Genomic DNA, 22,994 nt, shown 5'->3' with positions numbered 1-22,994 from the left:
CGTACAGAGAAGGAGACTGTACCCCAAAACGGACAGTTGGGGCTCCCAAATTCTCCACGCTATGGAGACCCAATCATCTAAGAGTGCTGGGGACAGAGCAACCTGGGTTACTACATTGGCACTGGTCCTCCAAGGGACCTGACCAGCAACCCCTGGGTCCACAGTGAGTAGAGACTGTTGAAGACAACCTGGTGTGGTCTCCGTTATTGCCCCCGTTACATCTCCCAGGCACAGCCGTACATGCGGAGGGCCTACCATCACAGCTGCCACTACCATCGGCCCTGGGAGTACCCACATTCAGCAGCGGTGGTTGTCCATCCTTTACCGCAACCTGCAGGTGGCGTCACATGACAAAAACTATTATCTCCCCTGTAAATACCCCCCATTAACAAAAGGGGCCCAAGGCATGGAACCAGGCAATGGCCACCAAAGGGACATTCCCATTTGTTACTGCCCGGGACAGAGTTCCCCATATCCCTGGGCGCTACATTTGTAGCACAGGTAGACAACAATACAATACCTGTAGAGGGCAATACAGTAAATGTAGTACAAGTGGAGCAGTATAGGTAGTACAGGTACAGAATAGTACTATACAGTACAAGTGGAGCAGTATAGGTAGTACAGGTACAGAATAATACTATACAGTACAAGTGGAGCAGTATAGGTAGTACAGGTACAGAATAATACTATACAGTACAAGTGTAGCAGTATAGGTAGTACAGGTACAGAATAATACTATACAGTACAAGTGTAGCAGTATAGGTAGTACAGGTACAGAATAATACTATACAGTACAAGTGGAGCAGTATAGGTAGTACAGGTACAGAATAGTACTATACAGTACAAGTGGAGCAGTATAGGTAGTACAGGTATAGAATAGTACTATACAGTACATGTAGTACAAGTGGCGCAGTATAGGTAGTAAAGGTACAGAGTAGCACAATACAGTACAGTACGTGTAGGATAGATTGCACTGTACAATTTATATAGCACATGTGGGGGGGGGGAGCAGTGCTGTACCCTACATATAACACAAGTTGAGATCAGTCCAGTACATGTAGTACATGGTGAGAGCAGTACTATAATTGTAGCCCAGGTGAATTCCAGTATAGTGCCTTTAGTACGGGTATATAGCGGTATAGTACATGTAGCCTAGTGCTGCAACACTGCAAGATAGCAAATTGGAGCATGAACTTCCATAAAACAGTGAAAACGCTCTGTGCCTTCAATTTATTGAGCCAATTCACAGACGTTTTTCCGTTTGGCTAGATAAACTTTGATAATTGTTTGCGCAATTTTAATTTTTTTTTTGTTGCAATTGCTAACAAAAAAGACCATTGTAAGTTGAAATATTGTAACCTGAGACCACTGTAATTAGAGCGGTCACTGTACAAAGGCCGGCTGCAGGGTTCAATGTAAGAGAATATTCTGCAGCGCTGCGACAGGAAGATGTCTCCATGCCCTAAACATTGCCGTTACCAGCAGTCTCCCCTTCCCGTGTGTCATCCTTGTGATATGTGTCTTGTATCTCAGCAATGTGCTTTGATATAGTTCTCCTATTTTTTTTTTAGTCTTGTTGCTTTGTACTGCCAAAAAGAAATAAAAAGGAAATCTTAGAGATGCTATTAAAGTCGGGCAGTTTCACCATTGAAATGAATATGTCACGTTTATAAATGTGCAAAACCATTTAATTTGATTCCTGATGAGTACAAATATAGAAGGATACCATTAGACTTATCACCACAACACGGATCTTGGAAAAATATTGCATTTAATTTGACTTAAAACATTTCTTCTTTACACTGGCTGCTAGGTAAGCAACGTATCAGTCAGCACTGAGTCCTCTATTGACTGAAGTGCACGATAAATCCAGGCTTCATAAAGGCTTGTAAACACCGCACTTCATCTTGTTGAGCAATTTCCTCTGCTCCAGCAGTGAAGCTCGGAGGTACAGACTGATATTATGCACATGCTTGTACAGTCCCTGCATGTGACCTTATGTACTGAACCCCTGTGATTAAGAATGGAGCTGCTTCCAGACTATATTTTACTGTTCCTGTCATTTTGCTTTATAGATGTAACTTTTTACAAATGTGTGTGCGACAACCAAGTTTTTTACCTTGAAGGTTACCCGTCACACAATTCTTTCTGCACAAACCAATGGCGGCATAAATCAAATCCTGGCTGCATGATTGCAGCAGGTATATTTTGTCTGAAAGCTGTAGTCAGACGGGCACCATGGCCAGGGACATGACTAGTCCAGTGCCACCCCTGTCCTGTTTCTCCCAGTGCTGTTTAAAGTGATTCACAGGCGTCTTTCCTATAGCGAGAGACCTTTCAATCACCTGAAGTAGCACTGAGAAATGCCAGCCAGAGGCGACAACGTACTAATGTCTTCTCTGGCTATGGTTCCTGGCCAGATCTTCATACCAGTAGTTGCACAGCCAGGGTCTGATTCATGTTGCCTGTGGTTCAGGCAGCAGAAGTTGCATGACAGGTTACCCTATTAGAAGATTAATAACCAAGTCAAAAGTGGTCAGTGTTTGCTCCTATTTTAGACCTGCTGCTCCCCGGACTATGCCTTTTTTTTCCCCTTTAATACTCCTTATGCATTCAGAGACATGGGCCTTTTTATTTAGTGCTAATGTGGCGCCCTGGACTAGCCAGGTCGTCACAAGGACTACAACACGACACCCCCACCCCAAGATAGGCACATCAGTCAGACACAAAATCCTTGTTGCCCCCCTCCAGGGGCTGATGTCCACACCAGGTGGGGTGGAGCCAGGCGGTTGGCCCCACCCACTGAGGAGTTCACAGTCCTGGAGGCGGGAAAGGAAGTCAGTTAAGCTCAGAGAGAGCTCGAGTTCAGTTTAGGGAAGTGAAGGAGTGGAGTGGTAGTAGAGGAGCAAACTGACTGTGTCCGGGTACGTGGCCCGGGCACCGAGAGCAAGGTTGGCAGACGGTGGTGGCCGTCTGCAGGAGAGGCAGATCAACACGGAACCGTAGGACCGGGAACGGGCGGTGACCCGCCGGTACCGAACCGGGGAGCGAAGTGAAGCCAGCACAAACCGGCAGGGCCTGCGGACCCCGACCAGGCTTGGAGTCGCCATTAAACAGGTCAAATCCGTTAGTGACCAGAACCCCAGGGGTTTCCTAACAGCCAAGACCCGATTGAAGGCAACCGACCAACCAGCAAAAGGGAAATACAGATACCGCCACAGCTAGAGTTCCCAGGGCCAGAGCCTGCAGGCAAAAGGGCTCCTCCAGCACATATACACGCTGGGGAGCGGGTCACCGGTGGGAAGCCATCGGGACCGAACATACACACAGGTGCAGGGAAAGGCAGCCACCACCAACCGTCCGAGAGAAACCACAGCAGCCGGCTGCGGGACCCGTCCATCCAGCCGTTTGGTTTACCAGAGACTTTGCATCCATTTGTGGCTGAGTGAGTACTACTGTGCCATCCGGCACCGTGCTGTGCAGTCCAAGCGGCCTTGCACCTTGCCAACCCTGCCTCCCCGTCACCTCACCGGGCCCTGGGACCACCAACCCCTACCCACGGAGGGGAAAACAACATCCCAGCTGCTCCCTGCCATCGCTCCCGGGATCCCCGTCACCAGCAGCGGTGGTGCCCAACCTCACCACAACCCGTAGGTGGCGCCACGGACCAAATCCCCAAACCAAACTACCCCTTTCACTCATGGGCGAGGAGCGCCGCTCGAGTCCCCGGATCCGGCCCACCACTCGAGCCACCGAGCAGCAGCAGCAGTGCCAGACCCGAGCGTGGTAAGCGCAGCGCCCCTCCACCCGCGACACTAGTTGTTATGGTCTTTATCAAGGGGGCATTGCTCTCAGGGTTAATATACAGATCAGCTTAAAGTTACACCCCTAGGGCATACGGTATGGCCACCACCTCAAAATATATCTAATGTAAGCTTCAGGTGTATCTGAACCTTCATGGAAAGTCATGGAATTAATAAAAACATCTTTTTTGTACAGATTGTGGACTACGTTGCCATGTTCACAGGGATGTGTAAATCCCCAAATTAGACCTTAAGTGTGCATGGTGTTTCTTCACCTTTAAGACATGTTCCAAACATCTTCGCCAAGTAACCACAGATCTTCTGTGGATGTAGGATTGCACAAATGCTTCTGTCTCTTAAAGGTACACAGCATATGCTGTGGGCTTCACAAAGAAGACAGCTGTGTCCTCCCAGAGCTTTGACCTAGACAGCCCAGGGGATGTTTCCAGGTCACATCAGGGAGCAGCCACAGTGAGATAGGGTTGGATCCCAACTACTATCTCTTATGCACAGGACTGTCATATTTGGGGTATGTAACTGTTGTTACACACTGCAAATCCAAGATGGCACAATTAATAAGTATATGTCTTTTCCTTGTTCTTTTTGAAATTTGCACATTGTAGATTCCGACTGAAAGCAACAACAACATGAAGGAATCCATATGCAAACAAGGAATAATGAAACGTGAAACAAACTAGAATATTTGTTAAACCTCAAATTCCTCAATGTACTCCCCTTTTACTCTGAGGACAGCTTTACACATCTTTGGCTTTCTCTTGAGCAGCTTTATCAGATAGTCACAAGGAATAGCGTCTGATAAACAGGTATCCCTCATCAAGAGTTGTGGAATCAGAAAGTGTTTGTGACCAGTAGGTGTAATTTGCAGCTCTATTTTATAACTTTTTTTTAAACCAGAATAAAGCAAGAACCACTCCACGAACTAAGGAGAAACAACAGTCCATAGTAGTAAATTTTAATATCCTTACGTAATCCATATGTACACTGTTTTTAAAATCAGTATAGTATCCAGTTTTACATGAACAATTTAATAAATAAGAAAATGTAATATACAGTATTTTGTCTTAAAATATTTAATTCATCTGTAAAAAATGCATGACACATGGATGGCAAGCCATGTTTGACCTGTGTTTTTTTTACGCATGCATTGACTTATGATGGGCAAGTCTGTTCTGGAATGTGGTTTAAAATAGTACTTGTGGCAATTCATTCCATACAGACCATTAGTTTGTGTGTAAAAATGGTCATGTGAACTACCACATGACTTGTAATGGTCAGTGTACTGTCCATATGCAATCACTTTTGCATATCTACACTTCATGGACTGAGTGTACACTCATCTAATTGAGCTCCTGCCAGCATCAGAAATCACTAATTGACAGTACCTTACATAAGTCCTCATAAATGATGCGCCAACATAAAGTAGCAGATGCACATCAACTGTCCAGGGGAGACTGCAAGAAGCAGTTGAATGGTCGAAATGTTGAAGAGAAGGACCACACACAAGGAGAGACTTTTTTTGGGTGAAGTACAAGGACTAGACATTAAGGGTAAGCACACACGGAGAGTAAAATGGAGCGAGTGGAATGCGATAAAAAAATCGCTTTCCACCCGAACCCATTTTACTGTATTTTTTTCTCAGCCCTAATTGGACCAAGAAAACAATCGCAGCATATGCTGCGGGTGGAATACAATTCAGTTACAATTACACCAATACAAATCTATGGATGCGAGAGAAACATCGCATTGCACTTGCGTTACAGTGGTGTAATGCGAGTGCAGTGTGAGAATCGCATCAGCTGACAATGGAGGAGATGGAGAGATTACTCCCTCCCTCTCCTCCGCAGGGCCTGTCCCCCTCCTCCGAGACTGTGCTGTGATCGCAATACAGTGGCATGACACTCGCATAACACTCGGCTTACACTCCAGCAGAGCGTGAGCCGAGTGTCATGCGATTGTGTCGCATTAATGCCCGTGTAGCCTTAGCCTAATTCAGTAAAAATCTGTACTGTGGTCTGATGAGTCAAAATTTGAGTTTTTGATACGAACATCCATGTATTTTTGAGACTCAGAAAAGGTGAGCGGATGGTTTCTACATGTGTGGTGCGCACAGTGAAGCATAGAAGGGGAGGTATGATATTGTGGTGGTAGTTTGCTGGTTAAACTGTGTGTGATTTTCAAGGCACACCTACCAATATGAATATGGCCCCCTTCACACGTCAGTGTTTATAGTATGTATGGTGTCCATTTTCACATGTACTGTTGACACACATACTTATTAAAATTAATGGCGCCATATATGTGAATATTATTATTATAGTGTACTCTGCTTTCTTAGATATTCCAGTACTATACTGATATTGGTTTCATAGTGATGGCAGTGGTATACACATTTACTGGTTGGGTTATTGGTGCTATATTCTTTATTTTGATACTAGCATTATTCTACTCCTAGTTTAGATAGTTTATATAGTAATACACCTGAATTGCTTTGGTAGATATTGATGTATACTTATTTTTATTATATTTAGACTGATTAAAAGTATATTTGTATTAGTTTCATCCCTCTTGCATTAGTATACTCGTACTTTTTTTGCTTTAAATCTTGACTGTAGCATATTCACATTGCTAGAATAATTTTTAATAGAATACCTGAATAGTATTGAGAGTGGTAACAGCAGTATTTTCATATTGTAACAATTGCAAGTTTGTATTAGGAAAGCATGTAAGTGGTTAATCTTAAAAAAACAAACATTATTTCTTTAGTGATTGAGAAGGGTGAACATTACTGTTAATAGTCCCCAAATGCAAAGTATAGAGCGAAAATGAATGCATTAGTATTCTACAGGACATTGGTGGATTGCCCATTATGCTCTCTGCAGGTTAATAAGGATTACATCTTATTTATGTAAAACTGTAGGCTTTGAAATGCTTCCTCGTTCTAATTAAACGTATGGCTTGTTGTCTTATAATTGAAACTCCCCTGATAGTGGTTTTCCATTCGCAATTACCCATTTCTCCTTAATCCTGACATTTTCCCTTTTAATATTAAACCCCATTGGAATTTTCTGCATCGCTTTTTCATATATAAGGCTGAGTTGAGGGTACCGGGCACCGCTGAATCCTGTATGGCTGACAAGCTGTGCTTCCACCTGGGTGCGTGTCCCAAAGAAAAGGCAATACAAAATCCACGATGTAGATATGAAAAGGTCGCACTCCAAGTCAGGGAAAAGGAATTTCGTTTATTCCATGATCACATCACAGGTACAGGTAGTGAGGGAGGGTGAGGGTGTGCCACGCCGGACGACGGCGGCCGTTTCGCAAGTAGTCTTGCTTCTACGGGTCCAATGCATACAATAGTGCTGCATCCGCCCTTAAGTAACAGGTGATACGGGTGCAGCATTTTGTTGCGTGAATAATAGTGCAATTAAAAACACATTACCAGCTGCAGATACAAATAGTGGACATAGAAACTTATTATGCATTAATGTCAAAGCATAAAACATATGCAATCCAGTACATACATGGAAATAATTGATCAAGTAAAATACTTCTTTTTATGCAAACTGTCTTAGGACATCAAGAGGAAAGAGAGAAAGGAGAATAAATAATTTCTATTATATCTGTTAGAAAGAATAAATAATTCCCATTATATCTGGTAGAAAAAGGGTTGTCAATTGTTACCAGAATGTAAACCAGCACTATAAGAACACTGACAAGTCATTTTTGTCATTTAGGCCGAGGGGACCTAGGGCATTCAAGTCTATAATTAATCTGGATTCTTTTCTAAGTAAGGAACGATGGGTATCTCCTCCTGTGGGACAGGGGTTAATTTTCATTACCCCAGCAAACCTCAGAAGACGTGGATTTCCACTATGGCAATCTTGCATATGAGCAATTAAACGAGGTGAGCCTATCCCAGAAGTTATAGACTTGAAATGTTCCCTAAATCTGACATATAGAGGGCGAATTGTTTTGCCTATATAATATCTCTGACATGGACAGAATATCACATATACGAGATAGTTAGACTTGCAAGTAATAAGATCATTTATCTTGAACAGCTCATTACCGATTTTTAGGGAATCTCCTGTGCAGTGATATTCACAGAAGGGGCAGCCGCCGCACCTGCGATTTCCTTTAATCTTATTGCGGTCTAACCAAGTACCTGGTTTTGAAGTGGTAATGCGATTATCAACAAGTATATCTCCTATGTTCTTACATCTCCTATATGAAATTAAGGGGCCTTCATTTGTCATCTCATGAAGATCTTTATCTTTATTAATTAGATGCCAATGTTTTTTTATGCTCGATTTAATTGCATCATACATAGAATTAAATTTGAAGTTAAAAACGCATCTATTTGAACTTGCATTTTTCGAAGTGGCAAGTATTTTATTATTTTTATTTCCATCTTTTTTCTTATTTTCTTTGATTTTATTTTTATTTTTATGATCGTAATTTAGAGATTTTTCAAGGGCCAGATTGATCACAGATACGGGATAGCTGCGTTCCAAAAGACGTTTTTTTAGATCTGCTGCTTGATGCAGAAAGGTCTCAGAATTATTATGTATTCTTTTAAGGCGCAAAAATTGACTGTAAGGGAGGGCTCTCTTTGTATGGGAGGGATGCGCACTATTGAAGTGAAGCAATGTATTCACTGCAGTAGGTTTCCTATATATCTGTCTCTCAATAACCCCGTCCGATACACTGAGTGTAACGTCCAAAAAATCAAGTTTTTGGTTACCGAAGGTGTATGTGAAGTACATATTATAGGAATTGTTGTCATTTAAATATGACACAAAGTTCTCAAATTCTAGCGCAGAGCCATCCCATACAAAGAGGCCATCGTCCATATATCTGGCATATTTTTTTATGTGTTTCAGATATGGATTATTTAGACTATAGATGAAATCGTCTTCAAATGCCGCCAGAAAGAGATTTGCAAAGGTACATGCTGTGGGGGTACCCATCGCGGTACCCCCACATTGCAGGTACCACTGATCGTCGAATTTGAATGCATTGTGATGCAACACGAAGCTTAAAGCCTCGGTAATAAAATCCACCAAAATTGGATCCTGATTAAAGTTCAGCAAAACTCTCTTGATAGTCTGTACACCCTGATCCTGTGGGATACGGGTGTACAGACTCTCAATATCCAGAGAGGCAAGCGAGAACCCCTTCTGCCATTGAAAATTGTCAAGCATTTTTAGCAGGTCTCCCGTATCTTTTAAGAATGAGGGGATACGAGCGAGTAATGGTTTTAGTAACCACTCCAGGTAATGTGACAGAGGTTCTGTTACTGAACCTATTCCTGCCACAATAGGGCGGCCAGGGGGGGAGGCACTGTTCTTGTGAATTTTTGGCAAATAATACCAATGCGGTTTTTTCGGATATAGAGGAAGTAGTTTTTCTGCGGTTTTTTTAGTGATGATACCTAAACTCACATATTTATGCAGAAAACTTCTAAGTTTCTGAACAAACGACCAAGTTGGATCGCTAGATAGTTTTTTGTAAACTCTTACATCCTGAAGCTGCCTATTGGCTTCTTGTATATAGGCTGCTTTTGTTAAAAGAACAGTGGCGCCCCCCTTGTCCGCCCTACGAATAATGATGTCTTTTTGTGATTGTAGGAACTTTAGTGCTGCAGTCTCCCCTTGAGTGAGATTCTTGGGAAGAGAGGGATATTTTAAAGCTTGTATGTCCTTTATCACTAGCTCTTGGAATAAATCTATATTGTTCCCAGGGGTGAGCGGGGGACAAAAAGTAGATTTAATCCCTTTTTTAAATACAGAACTTGATATAGAATTCATTTGAATGTTTTCAGTATCTAGGGAATTAAATTCACTGCAGTAAGGGTCGGCCAGGCTTAAAAGTAAGGACGCATCTTTTTCAATGGCCACATAGTCTTTATTCTGACCAAAAAAACCTAGCGGGCCTATTTTGCATTGTGAGTCAGTTTTTTCAGGGATAGATTGACTTTTCTTTTTGTTATTAAAAAAATTTTTTAAATGTAGTTTCCTACAGCCTTTAAATAAATCAATCTGAAAATCAGTTATATCAAATGATTCTGGTATGCAATAGTTCAAACCCTTTTCTAACACAGATGTCATGTCAGATGTTAGTATGAGCGGAGTAAGATTAAATATCTTGCATAAGCCAATAGTACTATTGTCTGATAAGCTGGAAGAAGCCTCTATGCACATTGTAGATTGTGAATTTGAAAAAACATCAACTATGCATGTTGTAGAAAACACATCAGGAATAGTCACTTCAGACTCAGCACATAAAGCTGTTAATCCCTCCAGGCAACGCTCTTGCGTTTTCCCGGATTGGGTTTTGTTCCTACATCTCCGCCGGCCTCCTCTCCTTGTAGATCTTCTAAAGGGAGATTTTCAGATGTCGAGGCTTGTGGAACAACAGAGGTTTTTAATTTTTTTGTAGGAGCTATATCCTCGGTTCCACTCGAGTCTGAGTCTGTGGTCCAGGCATTTTTCTTAGCGGTTTTTGATGTAAATTTTCTCTGGTGTCTCTGAAAAAATCTTTTATTCCCAGGCAAAGATGTTTTTTTCCAGGAGAAAACTTGATTGTTCTCATAGTCTAATTTGTCTCTGATAAATTTTTCTTTTTTGTTTTCTTTAATCAGAGTTTGGAATGGTAGGAGTCTCTTATCCAATTTCGATAAAAAGGTGTTCCATGCTTCCTTTGAAATGCGACTTTCCATTTCTTGTCTCAATATAAGTAATTCATTAGTGATTTTTAGATATCTACATCGTGGATTTTGTATTGCCTTTTCTTTGGGACACGCACCCAGGTGGAAGCACAGCTTGTCAGCCATACAGGATTCAGCGGTGCCCGGTACCCTCAACTCAGCCTTATGGAACCTGGACTTTCTCTATTACCGTGAGTGCACGCTTATATTTCCTTTGGCATTGTGCTATATAAAAAATGTCTGACACATCTATGGATATAACGGATAAAAGTATACTTGCAGGGAGGGAGGATGCTGCTACGTTCTTTACCAGCTGTAATGACAAGGTGAACATAGAAATTATGGGCACCAAGAGTTTAGAGCAAAGGATTGTGAACCTGGCTGAAAAGGAAACCAGCCTATTTTGGACAGTACAGTCATTAAAAGCATATCAAGACATTGAACGTGTCCCTAGAGGTTTGCGTGTCTCTAAAAATATATCCTTTTACCAGGATGATATGGCATTTAAAAAGGAATGGGACAATATACAACAAGAATGCTCCATGCGATTTCTAGACATTGTGCTCAAAAAGAATCAGGAGGAACATCTAAAAATCACTAATGAATTACTTATATTGAGACAAGAAATGGAAAGTCGCATTTCAAAGGAAGCATGGAACACCTTTTTATCGAAATTGGATAAGAGACTCCTACCATTCCAAACTCTGATTAAAGAAAACAAAAAAGAAAAATTTATCAGAGACAAATTAGACTATGAGAACAATCAAGTTTTCTCCTGGAAAAAAACATCTTTGCCTGGGAATAAAAGATTTTTTCAGAGACACCAGAGAAAATTTACATCAAAAACCGCTAAGAAAAATGCCTGGACCACAGACTCAGACTCGAGTGGAACCGAGGATATAGCTCCTACAAAAAAATTAAAAACCTCTGTTGTTCCACAAGCCTCGACATCTGAAAATCTCCCTTTAGAAGATCTACAAGGAGAGGAGGCCGGCGGAGATGTAGGAACAAAACCCAATCCGGGAAAACGCAAGAGCGTTGCCTGGAGGGATTAACAGCTTTATGTGCTGAGTCTGAAGTGACTATTCCTGATGTGTTTTCTACAACATGCATAGTTGATGTTTTTTCAAATTCACAATCTACAATGTGCATAGAGGCTTCTTCCAGCTTATCAGACAATAGTACTATTGGCTTATGCAAGATATTTAATCTTACTCCGCTCATACTAACATCTGACATGACATCTGTGTTAGAAAAGGGTTTGAACTATTGCATACCAGAATCATTTGATATAACTGATTTTCAGATTGATTTATTTAAAGGCTGTAGGAAACTACATTTAAAAAAATTTTTTAATAACAAAAAGAAAAGTCAATCTATCCCTGAAAAAACTGACTCACAATGCAAAATAGGCCCGCTAGGTTTTTTTGGTCAGAATAAAGACTATGTGGCCATTGAAAAAGATGCGTCCTTACTTTTAAGCCTGGCCGACCCTTACTGCAGTGAATTTAATTCCCTAGATACTGAAAACATTCAAATGAATTCTATATCAAGTTCTGTATTTAAAAAAGGGATTAAATCTACTTTTTGTCCCCCGCTCACCCCTGGGAACAATATAGATTTATTCCAAGAGCTAGTGATAAAGGACATACAAGCTTTAAAATATCCCTCTCTTCCCAAGAATCTCACTCAAGGGGAGACTGCAGCACTAAAGTTCCTACAATCACAAAAAGACATCATTATTCGTAGGGCGGACAAGGGGGGCGCCACTGTTCTTTTAACAAAAGCAGCCTATATACAAGAAGCCAATAGGCAGCTTCAGGATGTAAGAGTTTACAAAAAACTATCTAGCGATCCAACTTGGTCGTTTGTTCAGAAACTTAGAAGTTTTCTGCATAAATATGTGAGTTTAGGTATCATCACTAAAAAAAACGCAGAAAAACTACTTCCTCTATATCCGAAAAAACCGCATTGGTATTATTTGCCAAAAATTCACAAGAACAGTGCCTCCCCCCCTGGCCGCCCTATTGTGGCAGGAATAGGTTCAGTAACAGAACCTCTGTCACATTACCTGGAGTGGTTACTAAAACCATTACTCGCTCGTATCCCCTCATTCTTAAAAGATACGGGAGACCTGCTAAAAATGCTTGACAATTTTCAATGGCAGAAGGGGTTCTCGCTTGCCTCTCTGGATATTGAGAGTCTGTACACCCGTATCCCACAGGATCAGGGTGTACAGACTATCAAGAGAGTTTTGCTGAACTTTAATCAGGATCCAATTTTGGTGGATTTTATTACCGAGGCTTTAAGCTTCGTGTTGCATCACAATGCATTCAAATTCGACGATCAGTGGTACCTGCAATGTGGGGGTACCGCGATGGGTACCCCCACAGCATGTACCTTTGCAAATCTCTTTCTGGCGGCATTTGAAGACGATTTCATCTATAGTCTAAATAATCCATATCTGAAACACATAAAAAAATATGCCAGATATATGGACGATGGCCTCTTTGTATGGGATGGCTCTGCGCTAGAATTTGAGAACTTTGTGTCATATTTAAATGACAACAATTCCTATAATATGTACTTCACATACACCTTCGGTAACCAAAAACTTGATTTTTTGGACGTTACACTCAGTGTATCGGACGGGGTTATTGAGAGACAGATATATAGGAAACCTACTGCAGTGAATACATTGCTTCACTTCAATAGTGCGCATCCCTCCCATACAAAGAGAGCCCTCCCTTACAGTCAATTTTTGCGCCTTAAAAGAATACATAATAATTCTGAGACCTTTCTGCATCAAGCAGCAGATCTAAAAAAACGTCTTTTGGAACGCAGCTATCCCGTATCTGTGATCAATCTGGCCCTTGAAAAATCTCTAAATTACGATCATAAAAATAAAAATAAAATCAAAGAAAATAAGAAAAAAGATGGAAATAAAAATAATAAAATACTTGCCACTTCGAAAAATGCAAGTTCAAATAGATGCGTTTTTAACTTCAAATTTAATTCTATGTATGATGCAATTAAATCGAGCATAAAAAAACATTGGCATCTAATTAATAAAGATAAAGATCTTCATGAGATGACAAATGAAGGCCCCTTAATTTCATATAGGAGATGTAAGAACATAGGAGATATACTTGTTGATAATCGCATTACCACTTCAAAACCAGGTACTTGGTTAGACCGCAATAAGATTAAAGGAAATCGCAGGTTCGGCGGCTGCCCCTTCTGTGAATATCACTGCACAGGAGATTCCCTAAAAATCGGTAATGAGCTGTTCAAGATAAATGATCTTATTACTTGCAAGTCTAACTATCTCGTATATGTGATATTCTGTCCATGTCAGAGATATTATATAGGCAAAACAATTCGCCCTCTATATGTCAGATTTAGGGAACATTTCAAGTCTATAACTTCTGGGATAGGCTCACCTCGTTTAATTGCTCATATGCAAGATTGCCATAGTGGAAATCCACGTCTTCTGAGGTTTGCTGGGGTAATGAAAATTAACCCCTGTCCCACAGGAGGAGATACCCATCGTTCCTTACTTAGAAAAGAATCCAGATTAATTATAGACTTGAATGCCCTAGGTCCCCTCGGCCTAAATGACAAAAATGACTTGTCAGTGTTCTTATAGTGCTGGTTTACATTCTGGTAACAATTGACAACCCTTTTTCTACCAGATATAATGGGAATTATTTATTCTTTCTAACAGATATAATAGAAATTATTTATTCTCCTTTCTCTCTTTCCTCTTGATGTCCTAAGACAGTTTGCATAAAAAGAAGTATTTTACTTGATCAATTATTTCCATGTATGTACTGGATTGCATATGTTTTATGCTTTGACATTAATGCATAATAAGTTTCTATGTCCACTATTTGTATCTGCAGCTGGTAATGTGTTTTTAATTGCACTATTATTCACGCAACAAAATGCTGCACCCGTATCACCTGTTACTTAAGGGCGGATGCAGCACTATTGTATGCATTGGACCCGTAGAAGCAAGACTACTTGCGAAACGGCCGCCGTCGTCCGGCGTGGCACACCCTCACCCTCCCTCACTACCTGTACCTGTGATGTGATCATGGAATAAACGAAATTCCTTTTCCCTGACTTGGAGTGCGACCTTTTCATATCTACATCGTGGATTTTTCATATATAATATATTATATGTATTTGATCCAAATTAGGTTCACTTTTTTTTTCTATCTCCAAAAATATCAAAATAAATTATTTAACTTATAAAATTTGTCCCGAAAAAGTTTTTATAGTTTTTAAAGTAGTTACTTTTTTTCATAACGATCATCCGTAATGCCTAATGGGTTGACTAATGTTCTTTATGTTTTCATGTAAGTTACTGAAATTGGTAATAAAATGTAAAAAGCCATTTATTAATTTAGGTCTATAAAATGAGATCACATTGCTTTTCATGCAGGGATTTTTTTAGCATCATTTTAAATGGCCAGATATAAATCAGGTGTATAATGTTCAAAATAAGCAATGAAAAAAATATTATTTACTGTTAATTAAGCATACTTGTAAAATATAAATAAAAAGTATGTAATTTACTAGATGATTAGATCAGTTACAGAGATTAACATTAAGAGAGTCTCCTGAAAAGCGTTTACATGGCTGATAGGGCAGCATGGTGGTTTACTCCGGGTTCTCTGGTTTCCTCCCACACTCCAAATACATACTGATAGGGAATTTAGATTGTGAGCCCAATAGGGACAGTGATGACAATTCATGGTGAGTGAGTATGCTCGGCAATACTCGTTACTTGATTGAGCATCGGGTGCTCAGGTTTTTGTGGAGCTCGGCCGAGCATCTTGGGTGCTCAGATACAGCGTCGGACTGGCTACCGGAGGAATCTCCAGTAATGCCAGGCCTGGATTCAGGTACCTGCATTGCACTCCGGAGCTCTCACCTGAGCTCAGGCGTGCAGCCGAGACTGTACCGTGAGTGCCGAGTGATTGATTCCCTGGCGATTGCGGTTCAGTTCATGTCAGCTGCAGACAGGCCAGGGTGATCTCCGGTGCTCTCACCTGAACTCCGGAGATCAGCCCGGCCTGTCTGTAGTTGACATGAACTGAACCGCAATCTCCGGGGGAATCAATCACTCGGCGCTCGTGGCACAGTCTTGGCTGCACTCCGGAGCTCAGGTGAGAGCTCTGGAGTGCAATGCAGGTACCTGAATCCAGGCCTGGCATTACTGGAGATTCCTCCGGTAGCCAGTCCGACGCTGCTCAGATATGTCATCTGTAAAGCAATGACCACAACACACAGGCTTGCTTCACTGCATGATGTGTATAGGCACCCCAAAGAGAGCCATTTGGAATCTCTGAATGACTTCCCAGGTAGATAAAACAACATTTTTGGACATAGTGTGCCCCCCCCAATGCTCTGTTTATGCCTGGCTGTATGTGGACGGAAAGCCGAACAGGCCAATCATTGACTTTCCATAATGCTGGTTACTTGCATCTAGCTCATCCGAGTGACCAGCTCAAATCGTGGAGTGAGCATTTTAGTGCTTACCCATCACTACTGATAATGCCTGTAAAAGTGCTGTAGAATATATTGCACTATATGAGCAATGTATAATAAAAAAAAAATAACAGAGATAATAAGATTGATCCATGGAGGATCAAGTTTGAGTTTCTTGAATTTTGCGGCTTCACACAAATTCAAACATTTTGTAATTCGAATCACGGTTTACCAAAACAAAAACTTTCCTGGCAGCATTTCCCATGTTACTGAAGGCTCCGAGAGCAGGTAAACTTCATTTTGCATTGCTGTGTATCTCCCCATATTGACCTGCAGTTACGACATCTTATGGATTTCCATACCTTGTACAATGATCACTACCTGGGCCATCACAGGTCAGATGTCCTCCGTTTGTATGGTTGTTTTTTATTTCCAAAGTCAAGTTAAATCTCTCAATTTCTCTCCTCCCCCCATCTGTGAATGTAAACGGTTATGGTCAGGGGAATCCTCTCTCTTTCTCTTTCTTGTAAAGTGTAATCTCTTATGGTCAGTGGGGTCCTCTCTCTTGCTCTTTTTCATTACTTCTGTTTTCCCCCAACTTGTGAATGTAATTTCTTATGGTCAGTGGAATCCTTTCTCTCTCCTGTAGAGTGTAAGCTCTTATGGTTAGTGGTATACTCTCTATTTCTCTCTCCTGTAGAGTGTAAGCTCTTATAGTCAGTGGCATCATCTCTCTTTCTCTCTCTCCTGTAGACTGTAAGCTCTTATGGTCAGTGGGATCCTATCTCTTCTGTAGAGTGTAAGCTCTTATGGTCAGTGGGATCCTCTCTCTTCTGTAGAGTGTAAGCTCTTATGGTCAGTAGGATGCTCTCTCTTTCTCTCTCTCCTGTAGAGTGTAAGCTCTTATGGTCAGTAGGATCTTCTCTCTTCTCTCTCTCCTGCAAAGTGTAAGCTCTTATGGTCAGTGGGATCCTCTCTCTTCTGTAGAGTGTAAGCTCTTATGGTCAGTAGGATCCTCTCTCTTTCTCTCTCTCCTGTAGAGTGTAAGCTCTTATGGTCAGTAGGATCTTCTCTCTTCTCTCTCTCCTGCAAAGTGTAAGCTCTTATGGTCAGTGGGATCCTCTCTCTTCTGTAGAGTGTAAGCTCTTATGGTCAGTAGGATCCTCTCCTGTAGAGTGTAAGCTCTTATGGTCAGTAGGATCCTCTCTCTTTCTCTCTCTCCTGTAGAGTGTAAGCTCTTATGGTCAGTAGGATCTTCTCTCTTTCTCTCTCTCCTGTAGAGTGTAAGCTCTTATGGTCAGTGGGATCCTCTCTTTTTCTCTCTCTTCTTAGGAGTTTAATGCCGGCGTCACACGGTACAATCTATCGTGTGATCGCACGAGCGATCGTACCCACTCCCCCCCCGTCATTTGTGCGTCAAGGGCAATTCGTTGCCCGTTTCGCACAAAGTCGGTAACCCCCGTCACACACACTTACCTACCGGACGACCTCGCTGTGGGCAGCGAACATCCACATTCGGCGTCACAGCGACGTCACACAGCGGCCGGCCAATAGAAGCGGAGGGGCGGAGATGAGCAGGACGTAAACATCCCGCCCACCTCCTTCCTTCCGCATTGGCGGCGGGACGCAGGTAAGCTGTGTTCATCATTTCCGGGGTGTCACACGGAGCGATGTGTGCTGCCCCGGGAATGATGAACAACCGGCGCACAGAAGAAGAAACGACTTTTTGAAAATGAGCGACGTGTCAACGAGCAACGATAAGGTGAGTATTTTTGCTCATTCACCATCGCTTGTAGCTGTCTCACGCTACGATATATCAAACGATGCCGGATGTGCATCACTTATGTCGTGACCCCGCCGACATATCGTCCGATATAGCGTACTGTGTGATGCCGGCATAAGCTCTTGTGGTCAGTGGGATCTTCTCTCTTCTGTAGAGTGTAAGCTCTTATGGTCAGTGGGATTCTCTCTTCTGTAGAGTGTAAGCTCTTATGGTTAGTGGGATCCTCTCTCTTTCTCTTTCTCCTGTTGAGTGTAAGCTCTTATGATCAGCAGGGTTCTCTTTCGTGCTCTCTTTTTATCTTTATTTCTCAGTTTCCCCTCCGCCTGTGGATGTAAGCTTTTGAAGTCAGCAGTGTCCTCTCTTTTTCACTTATAAAGTGTAAGCTCTTTTTCAGCAGGATTCTCATCCATATTATGACCACATTCAATCTTTTCTAGTATGTAATACTGGTGTCTCTTTTTGGTAAACTGTTCTTTTCTCTTTCTCTCTTCTTTTTTTTTTTTTTATAAGAAGAAGAAAAATATTGAAAATAAAGTAGGAAAAACAAATCCATGATAAAAATTGTGTGCTACATAGAATCAATTGTAATCAGCTATATAATGAATTCTTCTCCAGCCTGGCTGAGAAGTTTGTGCTCTCTGCCGCCTGTGTTCGTTTGCATCTAGTAATTGCTGTGGTTCTTATGTGATACGTATATATACAACAATAACATGAAATGAGCCTGTTGTCGATGGATTCCAGTAATCAGAATATGTGGCTCATCTGACAATTCTCCGTAATTGAACGATGCATAACCTGTAATTTTCCGTCATGAAAATCAAGCAAGCTCCCCGACATAGGCAGCTGTAAATTGAAACGGGGTCTTTTACTTTGTGTGTACAATGCAGCACATCATACTCTTATTCCTCTTCTTCCATCCTTGAAGCACAAAGTGATGGGACATAAGTGGAGTTTGTGATTTTAAGTAGCTGATATTTTGGCTGCGTCGTGTGTTTTCGTTTTTTTTAGGCTGATGAGCTAAATGGAAAGCCGGATTACGCATAGTGTATAGAAAGCCTGGCTGTACGTATATGCGAATCTACATTATTTACTGAATATAAGAGTACTTGTTAGATGTGGCACTGCATTCAGATTTCCAAAGTGTGAGTGCACACACGGCTTCAAGAGAACATGGGGTCTGTTCTGCCAATGTACTAGTATAGAACACCAGAAGCTGATCTTATTGATGTATAGTTTTGTGGGGGAAAAATCAGTATATTTTGTACTTTATTCCTTGAAATCACTGCTCATTCTGGGCTTGGGAGTCATATAAGTGGTCCTAATCAATGAATGACAGCTATCTCTGTATGTAGAGAAAGCTCTTTGGTCTTGCCCATGTTGTAGCGGTTAGTCTGACTGATTGAGTCTGTGGACAGGAGTCTATTATACAGGTGACAATGTAGGACAGCTGTCTAATGCAGGTAACGAGTTGATTAGGAGCATCTAAGACTTAAGTGGTCTGTGGGAGAGTGAACTCTTAATGGTTGGTAGGGTATCAAATACGGTACTTATTTCTCTCTGCAAAATGCAAATAAATGTATAGAATTTATACAATGTGATTTTCTGGATTTTATTTTGGATATTCTATCTGTTAAAATTAATCTACTCTTAAAATTATAGACTGTTCATGTCTTTGTCAGTGGGCAAACATAAAAAATCAGCAAGGGATGAAATACTTACTGTATTTCCCGCACTGTAGCTAGAATTACTCATTTATTTTATTGGAGATGAGAAAGGCATGTTATCACCTATATTGTTTTATGCATTTACTTGGATCTGTGTTTTAGATCAATCACAAAAAAACCCGTTTTCGGAAATAAAAATTGTGCAAAAAAACCCCAGACCCTAAAAAAATTCCAAAAGTAGAAAAGATCACAAACCGTTTTAAGCAAATCCTAAAGTTAAAGACCTATAACATAGTATTTAAGGATTTTTTTATGTTTACCCAATCATAGCGATAACAAAATAGGATGTATGTGCAAAATTGGCACAAGTTCTGCATGAGACAATTGTGAATCACCCATATGTAGCTCCCGAGTTATTCAGGTTTACGCTTTTTAAATGAGTGTGAAAAAGTCTGAATGGTCAACCCCTATAAATTCTGTGTCCTAGAATCCTTCCTACCGTACACATACCACTTTCATAGTACAGTAGACCATTATCTAAACAAACAAAATTGCAGGACCCTGGTCCAGCAGTCACATTGGTAGTCTGTGGCCCATAACCAGAGCACTGTGAACCTCTTACTACCTGTGACATCACTGGTAACTGATTTTGATTAATGTGCAACTGTGACATCCTGCATTGGGCTACAACTTTATGATGTTGTGCCGGCCTACTGGTGAGCAGAGGTTCTTGGGATGTAGGTAGTAAGATTTTTTCAGTGCTTTGGTCCGTCCCTGGACAACGAATGTAACTGCTGGATAGGTGGTTATGAATTTTTTTTTTTTTGCTCATCTCTCTACTGCTATTCTCATTCCTCTCAGAAAACAGACAAAGGCAGGAAGTAAGGCAGTGGGCATGTGTGGGAAAATGGGGTGCTAGACCAGGAAAGGGGAATAAGGAGATACATGTTAAGAAATAAAGCATTTGAATTAAGTTTTCTTTCTTTTTTTTTTTTTACACTATAACAATATTACAATAAATATATTTGCTCACAATGTTTGTGTTCCTGTTTAGATACCTACCAGATTTCATAAGTGGAGACTTTGATTCCATACACTCATTGGTGAAGGAATTCTACACAAAAAAGGTATGTTTACTCTAGATCTATTGCTAAATTTTAATGGGAGTCTTTTAGAAGATAGACCCCCGAGGAAGCCCAAGGCGAAACGCGTGTCAGGGACGTTTTTGGTTACATTCTTTTTCATGCTGTTAAAAGTGTTGTTATGTGTACTGTTTTGCCCTCTAGTGGCCTTTGACACATACTGCAGGCCATATTCTGTGGTTTTCCACTTTAGAAAAAACATATTTGTGGTAATACTTATTACAGGCCTAGTAATATTTTGTCCTTTTTTCAGTGGTATTTAACATTAATACTTTTATCTGGGTACTAAAAAAAATGTTTACAGTAAAGTATATGGCACATTAGACATATTGCAATATTGATATTGAGATACACGTTATAGTTCTACTATCTTAATCTCTTGGAGTATAGATAGTGCCGGACACAGTGCAACATTTTTTCAGTTCTATGTATACCTCATTTGATCTATGCTGAATACCCCATCCTTACTATGACCTCAGGGTAAATGTAATCCGTTTCTTTCTGCACCTCAAATTCTCCCGTTGATTACATATTTTTGTCTTTTATATGTATGTATCAATTCTGTTTAATAAAATGTATTTTTAGTTACATAGTTACTTAGGTTGAAAAAAAACCTAGGTCCATCTAGTTTAACCTTCCTCCACCAACTCTACATTTGGTCACTAAGTCATTTATAACCAACAATGTTTTGTGTACTGAGGAAATCATCCAGCCCTTTTTTAAAAGCTGTTATAGTATCTGCCATTACTACCTCTTGTGGTAGGGCATTCCACAGTCTGACTGCTCTAACTGTAAAGAACCCTTTCCTATTTAGCTGTCTGAATCGCTTTTCTTCCACTCGCAGTGAATGCCCCCTGGTCCTTAGTATTATCTTCGGAAGATATAAGTTATGTGCCAGTCCTTTATATTGACCACACATGTATTTATACATGTAAATGAGATCTCCTCTGAGACATCTTTTTTCTAAGCTAAACATATCTAACTTTTTCAACCTGTCATCATATGGGAGGCCTTCCATTCCTTGTAGTAGTCTAGTTAACCACCTTTGAACCGACTCTAACTTCTGAATGTCCTTTTTAAAATGTGGAGCCCAAAACTAGATCCCATATTCCAGATGTGGCCTTACAAGTGATTTATAGAGGGGTAACAATACGTTGGGATCACGGGATCTAATGTCTCTTTTTATACACCCTAAAGTCTTGCTTCCTTTAGCAGCTGCTGCTTGACATTGAGAGCTACTGCTCAGCTTATTTGTAATGAGAATACCCAAGTCCTTCTCCTGTTCTGTAGTCCCAAGTTTACTTCTAATTAATGTATACGCAGTTATAGGATTACTCCGTCCTAGGTGCATTACTTTACATTTATCAACATTAAATCTCATTTGCCAAGTATCTGCCCATTCTGACATCTTATCCAGATCTTTTTGTAATATTGTACTATCAAGGTCAGTTTTTAATATCCTACATAGTTTGGTGTCATCGGCAAAGACTGACACTGTACTATCAATCCCATCCACAAGGTCATTAATAAAGAGATTAAAAAGAATCGGTCCTAGAACAGATCCCTGCGGCACCCCACTGCTGACTATAGCCCATTTAGAGAATGTACCATTTATGACTACTCTTTGTTTCCTATCTTTTAGCCAATTCCTTACCCAGTTGCATACAGTTTCCCCTAGTCCTTGCTTCTGGACCTTTAGTATAAGGTATCAAATGCCTTTGCAAAGTCCAAATAAATCACATCAGCTGCATTACCAATATCCAGGTTTGCACTTACCCCCTCATAGAACCCCAACAGGTTGGTTCGACACGACTTATCTTTCATGAATCTATGCTGTCTGTCAGTTATTATACTATTTTCTGCAATATATTTTGCATGTCATCCCTTAAAATGCCCTCAAAAACTTTGCATACAACGGATGTCAGGCTTACTGGACGGTAGTTGCCTGGATCTACCCTCTTACCTTTCTTTTATATCGGTACCACATCAGCAATCCTCCAATCCTGAGGCACCAATCCTGTTACAAGCGAGTCTGAAAAGATGAGATACAGCGGTCTGTCGATTACGGAGCTCAATTCCCTCAATATTCGTGGATGAATGACATCTGGCCCTGGGGATTTGTCAATATTTAATTTACTCACACGTAGGCGTACTTCTTCTTTGATTACTATGGATTTTGACTACATATTTTTCTGAATTCAATTGTCTATGAGTTATCCCTGTTCTATTGGTTTTTTGATTATGGTTTCTAGGATGATACTGATTCCACTATGATAAAGAGTAGAGATGATCGATAAGATAAGAAATCGGCAAGTCATGCAAATTTTACAGGGAAATTTGATGTGCAGTGTACTTATTCGATGTGACTTGAAT

The 22,994-nt window shown here is 40.8% G+C and overlaps 1 protein-coding gene across 2 annotated transcripts in view; it reads left to right on the top strand.

The window, feature by feature from the left end:
• TPK1 (thiamin pyrophosphokinase 1) overlaps window positions 1-22,994 on the top strand; it is a 754,585-nt gene that overhangs the window by 361,609 nt on the left and 369,982 nt on the right. For both annotated transcript variants that reach the window (XM_075316612.1, XM_075316611.1), the window contains exon 5: window positions 20,534-20,606. In XM_075316612.1, coding sequence (XP_075172727.1) covers window positions 20,534-20,606 — 73 coding nt within the window. The remainder of the gene's footprint in view (window positions 1-20,533; window positions 20,607-22,994) is intronic.

This window comes from Anomaloglossus baeobatrachus, chromosome 6 (genome assembly GCF_048569485.1).
Source record: "Anomaloglossus baeobatrachus isolate aAnoBae1 chromosome 6, aAnoBae1.hap1, whole genome shotgun sequence".
Lineage (NCBI taxonomy): Eukaryota > Metazoa > Chordata > Amphibia > Anura > Aromobatidae > Anomaloglossus > Anomaloglossus baeobatrachus.
The sequence above is the reverse complement of the archived record's forward strand: the minus strand, read 5'-3'. Positions and strand labels throughout refer to the sequence as shown.